Genomic DNA, 11,263 nt, shown 5'->3' with positions numbered 1-11,263 from the left:
ATCAGCAGTCTTAGTTTTTCATTTGAATGTTGTGCATTTGAGATAAAAATTATACATGAAATTGGCATTTTGGAAGAGTTATCGTTCTTGATTTTAGTGGGAGATGAATGTATGATTTTCTCAAAAATGCAGATCTGAATACCGAAATGATTATTGCGGGTTTTTCATGAATAATCATGAATAATGCTATCATGCTATACCATTGCCATAGTTTAAATGATTTGTTCTCATTCATTATCCATATAAGCTTTATCTAAAAGGGATTTAGTCATACACTTTAATAAAAATACATACATTATTGTTTGTTTTGTGAACAGACAGAGTACATCGAAGTATAGTGAATAGAGTGGCAACTGTGTCGCTGTTCCTGTGTATAAAAATGCTTTTGAAGCTGCTCGGTGTTGTGAGGGATATCCCGTCGTTCATTGAAAACCAATGGGTGACCTTGGGCTGACATTTTCACTTTGTGGGGTTGTTGTCCTTTTGACATTGTCACCATGCCTTTTCCCGCTATGTGGATCAATTAAAATAGTTTAATTATTTAGCGTCTGAAATAATGGTATTTATAGAAATTAAGATAACTTTTAGGCAATGGAAATTTGGTAAAGTTCATGAGTTGTGTTCTTGATTTTGATTTTAAACAAAATCGACTCAGGTAAAAAAGGGACGAGGTATTGTGATCTGAAAGTTATTTGAACAAAAGAAGTACAGAAAAACCAATTCGGAATACTTGCAGAAAACCCCGAAGCAAAGTCGGTAAGGTAGGCCAAAACTTCCCATAAACAAGATAATATTAGAAATACTGTAAACTTATTAATTTTCGCGGTTGCTAATTTTACTGTCAAGCAAATAATTTTGGCGTATCGATTTACGCCGTTTCAAAACATGATAAGCGTGATATGGTTTAACAATCAATGTCCTAGAACTATATATCGGGCTTTCTGTTCACTGTCAAGATAAGAAAAAATAGTGCACCAATAAAATGCGTTAACAATAATTTCTTCTATTGCATGATAAACAAGTCCTCTCCTCCTGTAGAAAGATGAAGCCCAACATTCACTTCATAGCATATGCCACTTGAAAAGAAACCAAACAGTGTACACGTTCCATTGTCAAATGTAAACAAACCACATAACTTGTTCATGCTACAATTCATAGCACACGACATGTTCGTTTCACCGAATATAACGTAAATGGGTGTCCCTGACAATTGGACAGAAGTGGCCTTCATAAATCCTTTGAAGATTCCGCTACCGTCCATATCTATAAAAAAAAACTATATTTGAGTAATCAGGGAACCAAGATTCTTGCCGAACTGTATCATTACTACATTATCCATACTTAAAATGTGTTTTGCTTCCAACGACTTCTGAATGATATGTTGCGTTTTGTTTTACTTGGGCAAGTCATACAGCTAGACAATGGCTTGTATCCAGCTATTATCTTCACAATTACGTGAACTGAATGCATGAGTTATTTGATAGAGAACAAAGTCCTCAAAATGGTAATCATTGCGAATTAAACATTTGACCTTAGATGCGTCGACAACCTGATATCAGCCTGATAAGAAGTTAACATATAATCACAAGGTAATGCAAAGTAAGGATCTTTTTTAGTTTCGTATTTTCAATAACATTAAATGGTAATAACATGTATCTAAGAGTTTTGTGAAATTATAAAAAAAAAAAAATCCTAATAAAACTGTAAAAGGCATTATTATTTCACAAAATATCAATAAACATGCATTCAACTTTGTCCTCTTACAGGTTATATCTGCCTCACCCTATTTGACATCAGAATATGAATAAAATGATCTGTCACATATTTTGAAAATTTTGCTATGTATTCTTATAATATTACCACGTTGTACAAATACAGATGAGATCAGCTCAAACCCACAGCGAGACTGGAGGTGTTTGGTTAAGTGTTGTTCTTATAATAGTATAAAAAAGTTCAAAATACAATGGTCTATCGAAGCATGCTCTATAAATATAGAAGTAGCTTGATACCGTTTTTCAAGATATGTTCTCAAAATATCAGATCTGAAAGACCATCTCTAAATTCTCGAAGGTCTGTTTAACTAGTTACATCACTATTAAAAACATTTGTTGCTATTTACAGAAAATGTATTGATCAGCGAGACAAACACTTTGAAAATAAATCTTCTTCTAAAAAAAATGTGTTGAAGCGAAAATGGAACCTTGGTGAGTATTAAAAGAAGAATCAGCGATGCAAAAAAGGTCTTGGGTCAGTTAAAAATGTAGACTCTTTGAAGAAACAGATTTCAACAATACCTTAGAAAACTTTGGAATCATTCACAATTGTTTTATCTAGTTTTAGAGATCGGAAACATTTTAGTAGTTAAAATCGATCCAATCTATTTGCTATATAACCAAGGAAAGCTGTTACAGTGTATACTCAATCAGAGCAAATATTGCAAAGCCTATTCACATTCTATTATTTCGACGCATTTGGCTACAAACAACTTGGTGCACATGTACTGATTTAACCATTGCTAAATATCAATAATAATTGACACTGTGAAGTCAGCCTCATATCTTGACCTACACTTAGAAATCGATGGTAAAGGAAAATTATTGACCAAACTTTGCGACAAAAGTGAGGAATTTTTCAATCAGAATTGTCAACTTTCCTTTCATCTTTGGCAACATCCCTTCAGCACCTGCGTATGGAGTGTTCACATCACAACTCATACGTTATCACAGAGCTTGCCGAAAACACGCAGTTTTTTGTGTCGCGCTAGAACTCTAACAAATAGGCTTCTGGAACAGGGTTATGTTGCTACAAGATTGAAGTCATCACTACAGAAGTTTTATAGTGGTCATCATTAACTAGTGGATCGTTATGGTGTATCCATTTGCACCTTGAAAATTGATTTGTTCAACGGGTCATAGTTTTCCTTCCCTCGTTTGTCTACCCCGGACTTGACTTTTTATGAGCAACTCGGCGGGTGTTTCTAGAAAAAACAGAGGACGCACGTGGTCCATGCTCCCAGTTTTTAGTGGAGTCCGAGTGGCTCATTTGCTTTTGTTACTTTGTATGTATGATTTTAGTTACTTTATGTTCTTTGTTGTGTATGTCTGTTTTCCATGTCTGGTCTTTGTCCCTGGATTTCATTCTTTTGATTACCGCTGTTACCTTGGTTCCCTTGATTATTCTTGTAAATTTAACAAACATAATAACCAGGAATTTGTCCGGTAACTGTTGTTTTTCTTGTGATGCAATTAAGAAAACTCTAAAAAGAAATTTTCTTTTTAACTTCCCTTTCTGAAAGTGAGGTTTTCACTCAAATCTATTTAAATAATCTTTGCAATGATTATGTATAAAAAAATGACGAAATGCAAAAATACAATGAATAATTATTAATACTTAACCTGTTATACCCGTCTTGTATACTGAAGCTCTGTTTTGACCACCACATTGCTGTGATAAATTACCATAGCAGTTTTCCCAGCATCCCTGATATTCGTAGAAATACGTCGGGTGTTTGTATGGATCATTACCACATATGCATTGTAGCCCAGCCTGAAGTGTAAATACGTTTGGTAAATGCCTAATGACGCTTTTTTTTTGTTTAAAAACAAATCATCCATTTCATATCACAAAGGCATAATTTCCCAAAGTTTAAAGTTGGTTTTTGAATAATTTCAACGATTAAAGAGAAATGAATTACATAGAAAGCATTGGAATTCCTTGAAAAAGGGAGATAACTCTTCAATTTGAGCTAAATTTTGTTGCATTGTTTGTCAGTTTTAAAGTCAATTTTCTGAGCCATCCTTTGTCAATTTGACATACATATGAAGTATGCATTACATTGTAACAAATAAATTTAGTGGGATAAAATGTATCCTTTGCCACCCTTTTCATAGGATATGCCTGATTTTCACATGGACAGTCTCTTAACAATTTACAAGTGATAAACTGTTGCTGTTACTGACTGAATATGTAGTTTTAGTTTGATGCCATAATATTGCCTGTTATATCGTTTATCATTTTTATATTTTTCCACCAATATTTTGCCTTACACCTGTGAACTTACTCGGCAAATGTATTGTAGTACAATAAAAAATGTATTAAATGGTCAGTGTCCTAGAACATCCAGAAATAAATAAGGTCTTGCCATATCGTGCATTAATATAACGAGAATAAATATGTTCAATAACTTATTTTGATACAGAAAATGATATTCGGCTAATCAATTATACATGTGATTAAAAAACGAGAAATTGTGTTCAAAAATATCAATTTAAACAACTTTTTGTAAATAAGTTTAATTGTAAAATTAGTCGGATCGCTATAGACAGATTTAGACATTAGATTGCATTTTGGGATTTCTACTGTTTGTCCCTTACCTGATTGGTAAAGACGTTTGTACGCGTACGCAACGAAAGTGCAATATTGTTAACGAGGACGGAAGTAACATTTCTAAATTGGGGTCAAGTAATATGAATGTGAAGTATGAAATAGAACAGTAGCCTACCTCAGTGGCAGCGTAAAGAAATCCCCTATCCCTGCATATCATTATGCAAACATCGTTAGTCATAAACAAGTGATCATATTGTCCATTAACTATATACAAATAATCGAAAAGGCGTACGAACTCATCAGGGGATACTTCTTCGTAGTAGTCCTTAAAACATCCGATGTACTCAGCATTGTCTACAAAACAAAATAGGATACTGGATCCCAATTTTCTGTCATACTCAATGTTAAACCCCAATATCAAACGTGGCCGTATTCTTATCTCTGAAAAACTCAATATCAATGCCCTTCGAAATGAGTCGCATTTGTTTTAAGAATAAACGTGTCCATATTCCTATCACAGCAAAACTCAATACCAATGTCTTTCGAAATCAGTTGCATTTGTTTAAAAAGTTAAACTGTAATAAAGCGTGTCCATATTTTAAGAATAAACGTGTCCATATTCCTATCACAGCAAAACTCAATAGCAATGCCTTTCGAAATCAGTTGTATTTGTTTAAAAAGTTAAACTGTAATAAAACGTGTCCATATTTTAAGAATAAACGTGTCCATATTTCTATCACAGCAAAACTCAATAGCAATGCCTTTCGAAATCAGTTGCATTTGTTTAAAAAGTTAAACTGTAATAAAACGTGTCCATATTTTAAGAATAAACGTTTTCATATTTCTATTCCTGCAAAACTTAATATCAATGCCTTTCGAATACAATTAACCATAGTAGTAGCGGTGTGTATAGCGCGCTATAAAACCTGGTTGAACCCACAATATCCAACGAAAACGCCTGTTCTCAATCAAGACCATTGTGGTTGTTTTGAACTTTTTCTTTTTTTTTCTTTTGTCATTAGCAGAACAGGCTTTGTTTGTTTTTGTCCATTCCTTTTGCCTATTGCACAGAGTTTTTTAGTTTGGTAATTTTGTTGTTACACTTCTAATGACATCACACTGGTACGAAATACTGGTAGTGCCATGACCTCACATACCCTATTGATGCGAGTCATTTCTCAAAGATGACATTTTTCATTTCAAAATTGTCATTTCTCAGCTCCAAATTTTAGCTGAGATTTCTCAGTTCCAAGTTGACATTTCTTTATTCCAAGTTGACATTTCTGACTTCCAAGTGGACATTCCCCACTTCCAAGATGACATGTCTCAGTGTCAACTTGCAATCGGGAAATGTGATAGAAGTCATGACACTACAGATCTTTCGTATCCAGGACATCGTATTTCATTGTAACCAAATTTCAATGTATATCTGTTATGAACTACATAATATATTATACTTACGTGAAGGATTATACAGACACTGGAATTAAAAGCAAACTATCAGTGCAGACTTCATTTAAACATGTATTTTTAGGCCATTTATTATTTTATTTATTTTTGTTATTTATTTATTTTTTTTGCTTTTTGTTTTCGTTTTTTTTGTTAAATAAAAAAAAAGAAAAAAAAAGAAAAAAGAAAAAGAAAAAGAAAAAAAGAAAGTGAACAAAAGACTGCTACTCAAATAATGATAATAAAAATAGCAATACTAATTTAAAAAGCAATAGAGACCTCAATTTAATTGCCAAACGAAGTTTTGTACCGATAACTATGTTGAAAAAAAGTAATGTTTTCAATCATTTATACTTAGTATGATGCAGGTGTGACCTAAAAGAAGACAGAATATATTAGCAATTTCAGTAGCAGTTTTTGTAAGAAACATGCAAATCTGTAAAATGTGATACACCTAAGAAACAGGCTACATATTTTCATGTTTGTTATGAAGTTGCTTTATATGATGAAATGTATAATTACTCATTCCAATCTGTCTGCTCTTAGGATATAATTCACATTTAAAATCCAACAGTTTCTATTGTATTTTAGTGTCAATTACAGAGTTATCTCCCTAATTTTTAAATTCTACATAATTTGTATTTCCTGTAAACAAGGATAATATGAATAGCCACATGTTACTTTCTGTTTACTATGATATTTTTAAGCAAGCAAAATATCAAAAATAAAAATATTTAAGCTTTCCAATCATGAATCACCATTCTGCATGATTCTTATGGGGAGTGCTACTTAGAATTATTATGCCTTCTTTAGCTTTACATTAACAAGGGATATATTTTTTGTCATTTCTTAATATAACTTTGAGGTGTCAGCTATAAACAGTTTGTTTGGTTACAGATACGAAATTAGTAAGATCCATAGTGCGTATTACTAGTTGCCGACCGGTATTTTACTACACAAACAAATGCTATCTATTAATGTTACCAGGTTACATTCTCACGTTAATTTCAATTTCTTTTCATAATCATATCAAGCTTCCAGGGCTTTCGAATTCAGTTAAAATTCATCTTGATTACAAGTATAGGAACTATGTTTTCTATTACGACTTAGATGGTTTAAGTCAACTTACCGTGGTTGGAATTGGAATTCTTGTTGATCCAAATCTTACAAAACTTAACACTAGGACAGCAAAACTAAACGTCGCTAACATCTGAAGATTAAAACGATTTGTCACAGTTATACGTTTGCAGTGAATAAAGGAGCTTAAGAACTATTCTTAAGAATTCTTCTTGACCCCCTCCCATCTTCTAAGAAAATACAAACAAAGAATGAAATGAAATAATTATAGTGGATTCAATAGAAAACAAAAGTTTAATAACTTTGCCACTAATTGTAATATTGATATAGGTTAGAAACTTACATCACATATTTCAGACCAATTCCATGGTTAAACCAATACGTTTTTATTATAATTCTTAAGATATGCAATCGTCAGTTTTTCGCTTCTATTCGACATTTGCATTAGAATGGAGATGATTGTATTGTGCTAGTAATCTATCACAAATAATTAATTACAAATTCAACGACAGTCAATTTTAGGATGTAAAGTTTTCAATCAATACAGATATTCTTCAAGTTAATCGTAACATTCAAATATTACATAAACTCAAATTTTATAATTTTTAGAAAACATTTTATTGATTATCAAATATTATTGATCGAAATTCTAAATTTAATGACAATTTTAGCAATATTTTACCTAATATGTTATAGAAAAGATTCATGTTGTTTCCATATTAAGTACAAATGAACGTCGCAGATGCACATGACATTTCATTTACCATTTTATAAAATGTTATGTAGAACTTACTTTATTATAATACAAATATCCTTAATTTATTCTCGATCTGCTGCAAGCGGTTTCAAAACCTACATGTAATACGAAGAAAATGCAGGGGGCAATGCACTGCTAAATATCAACTGTATATACTTCTTTTATCGCGATACAAATCTCTCCAAGTTTCCATTCATTCATTGTAGTGAAACAATACACCCACTTTAACGGTTAAATATATGGATGAGTATTTGTCATTTTCACATCAACACATTTTATGTAAATTTCCTGAAGTGAACAATGAAATAACGTACGTTTCCAAAGACTATTAAATGTAAACAGGCATTGTATTTGCTTTTATAATGTTTAAAAGATTACAAATAGTCTGATGACTCCCTTGTATTATGGGTTTAATCTTTAGATGTAATAATATTTTAATATGTTGTCCACACTTTGCTCGTGTTTTCAGGTTTTATTCATGTACCTTGGTTTTGATATCTCTGTATTGTCCTTCGATGATGCGTTGTATGGAGGGGATTCGTGGTCAAAATAAACAGTGTGTACGTAATGCAATTTCGATCATACGACATTCATGTTACAAAGTCATTTAAACAAAACATTTAGAAAAAATCTAGCCTTCAGATTCTAAATAATAATTATATCGAGATAACGAAATAAACAAATCGAGTAAACGATATACTTATATCGAGTTAACGATATAATATAATTATATTAAGACAACAATATAAATTTTGCCTAATGTCCCAACTTTGCAATGATACCAAAAATGTTGCGGTTTCAGTTAGGGTTTTGAGGGTAAAATGAAAAAAATATTACCCCTTCCCCAACGAAAAATCACATAAACTGACATATTTTTCCATGTCAAAACCTCCAGAGTGTTTATGGTTCAGGAAAAAATGGCATATTTGGTATTTTCTGTTAAGTATTATTTTTTGATTTTTTTCTCGAAAAGTAGTTGTTCGTGGTGTATCTATGTAAATAATTGAATTATCTATCAAATGATATAAAACATGAGACTTGATAATCAAGCAATAACCTGTAGAGTCGAAATTATGTGACTCTTTACGAACAAATAAAAAATCCCATTTTTTTGGTACTTTTTTTAATAAATGGTTTATACAAAAATCGCCATAATAATCAAAAGAACCCCAGAAGTACAGAACAGAAAATACCATATTAGTCATTTTTACCGGACCATAAATACTCAAGGGGTTTTGGCATAGAAAAATATGTCAAATTAAGCGATTGTTCATTGGGGTAGGGGTGTATTTTTTTTTCTTTTTATCCCAAATCCTAAGTATTACCGCAACGTTCTTTTCTGGTACTATTGTAAAGCTCAGACTTTCTTAGACTACATAATGAACACGAATCCGCGAATACTCTTTGGCGACAAATTGATTTGTAATGGGAGGTATACCTAAAAATCACCATGAAATTGACGAGTGGGGCACGCTGGACCCTCCTAGCCATTGGACTGTACATTATGCAATATTTTTCTTTCTTTTTTTTTGTTAAATTGATTTTGTAACTTGAATGTTGTATTTTCGAAATTGCACTATGTACAAACTGATTGTTTTGACCAAGAATCACATACACTTCCATAGTCTTGATGTTTTTTTTGCCAATATTTTGAGCGTAAGATCTCGGTTTACACGTTTTATTAATATCAGTCTGCGCTTTGTTCTCTTACTTACAACACTTTATTGTTCGAATAATTTACATGAAATGTTAATAATAAGAATAATGATAAACCGCCTGCAGAACAAAAAAGTAGCATCAATCAATACAATAGCCTTGAAGCGGACTTTCCGAAAATGCCTTTGGATATGTTTTTTTCCAAGGTAACACAAATAAATGACAAAACACTATTTGTATTTTAAATACCACGGAAGCATAGTCACGTGGGACTAATTGATGCTACAACGTGTACCGGATGTGTAACCTTTTTGAACTCACTTTATTTATACAATTGTTTAAAGTCCTTTTTGTTTGTTCCATTGTGAATTAAAAATATCTAAAAAACGGTTAAACATGTTGTCCTTCAGGACTTTATTGGTGTGTAAACCGTACATTCACCGATAACCTAAACAAAAGTACAAAGGACTTAAGATCAAGTTATGAATTAATGGTCGTACTTAAAAACATTGATATTTTGGAAATGACATATGCACTCCGATTGTTTAATTTGCAGTAAATGTCGGGAAAGTTCATAATTCTGTATGCTTTAGGTTTTGCGTATAGTGTTGTTTTGGATGAATTCTTAGAAATATCCTTTTTAATTAAAATGCATTCGTCACAAAATGTTTTCGCAATAACACTAGGCATCGACACATTTTTAATACTTGCATTTACTAATTTTTTTTTATCAATACTCAATACCTCAGGAGACTACAATATCTAGATTTAATCCTTGGTACATTTAATTAAAAAGAAATACCAATCATATACATACTGCAAATTTTTGTATGCTGTACAAGTGTTCCAATAATTAAATTTCGTTAGAAGTATTTGAAAAAAAAGTTTATAAATAAATTTGCTATTTTAATTTTAATTCACTTTTTAGCTCACCTGGTCATAGGCCATGTGAGCTATTGCCATCTCTTGCGGTGTCGTCGGCGTCGTCGTTGTCGTCGTTAACAGTTTTTCAAACATCTTTTCCTCTGAAACTACTGAATAGATTTGCATGAAACTTATAATGGTTGTTCCTTAGAGTATCCTGCACAAAATGACCGTTTGGATTTTTGATCGTTAAAAACATGGCCACCGTTACTAAAACTTGAACCTAGGGGTCTGACAGCAGATTTTTGCTTATATCTCCGAAATAATTAGGTTTAGCCAAATACTGGCAAGGTAAATGTATTTAGCATGATGAGATCTATCTGTGGTCAAATTTTGGTGAACACCTATTGCCCTTTTTGGACGTTTTGTTTTGCTGTTTTTGATGTTATTACTTTAAAGGATCTTTTCCTCAGAAACTACTTTACATAATTCAATGAAAATTAGTATTTTTGTTTTTAGGGTATCCTCAACAAAATAATCGTTTGAATTTATGATTGGTTAAAAAACATTGTCGCCTTTTCTAAAATTAGAACATAGGAGTCATACAGTAGTTTTTTGCATATTTCTCCAAAACCGATAGGTTTGGCCAATATCTTTCAAATGCTGAAATATCTGTATTATAAGGCCTACAAAAGTCTTCACAGGATCAAATTTTTAGATGACTCTATGTAAGGGTTATTGCTCTTGAGAGGTGAAAAACGACTTTTTTTATTTTTTTACAGTTTTCAGCCTATATCTTAAAAACTATGATAGATAGAATGAAACTTTGAATTTCTGAAATGATTCTAATTATAAGGCCTACAAAAGTCTTCAGATATCAAAGTTGTCAGACAACACCATATAAGAGTTATTGCCCTTGAAAGGCCAAACAATTATGTTTTTTTTTTGCAGTTTGCAGTCAATATCTTGAAAACTGTATTAGATTGAATAGAACTTCCGATTGATGAAATTATCCTCATGATAAGTTCTATCAAAGTCTTCGTGGAGTCATAATTGTCGGACAACTTCTTGTTAAAGTTATTGCCTCCGAAAGGCACAAATTTGATCAGATGAGCAATTCAGGCTTCTGGGAGC

General features: G+C 32.0%; 1 protein-coding gene across 1 annotated transcript; it reads right to left on the bottom strand.

Moving 5' to 3' along the window:
• Positions 1 to 661: 661 nt before the first annotated feature.
• LOC148599810 (sialate:O-sulfotransferase 2-like) lies at positions 662 to 5,501 on the bottom strand. Its single transcript, XM_088557366.1, has 4 exons — positions 5,447 to 5,501; positions 4,502 to 4,680; positions 3,405 to 3,546; positions 662 to 1,263 (listed from the first exon to the last, which is right to left on the bottom strand). Exons 1-4 carry the CDS (start codon positions 5,499 to 5,501, stop codon positions 1,004 to 1,006), a joined length of 636 nt encoding a protein of 211 aa, XP_088413492.1. The 3' UTR covers positions 662 to 1,003.
• Positions 5,502 to 11,263: the final 5,762 nt, after the last annotated feature.

This window comes from Perna viridis, chromosome 13 (genome assembly GCF_037379345.1).
Source record: "Perna viridis isolate PV_CMFRI_1.1 ecotype Kerala chromosome 13, ASM3737934v1, whole genome shotgun sequence".
Lineage (NCBI taxonomy): Eukaryota > Metazoa > Mollusca > Bivalvia > Mytilida > Mytilidae > Perna > Perna viridis.
This window is presented reverse-complemented; position numbering and strand designations above follow the sequence as displayed.

What these genes read in the sequence shown, in the direction of transcription:
- LOC148599810 (XM_088557366.1), bottom strand. Translation starts at nt 5,501, where the DNA reads ATGACTCGCATCAATAGGGTATGTGAGGTCATGGCACTACCAGTATTT. An exon ending in ACTACCAGTATTTCGTACCA is followed by an intron (nt 4,681 to 5,446) that starts GTGTGATGTCAT and finishes TTTGTTTTGTAG; the next exon opens with ACAATGCTGAGTACATCGGA. An exon ending in AGCTTCAGTATACAAGACGG is followed by an intron (nt 1,264 to 3,404) that starts GTATAACAGGTT and finishes TTTTTTTTATAG; the next exon opens with ATATGGACGGTAGCGGAATC.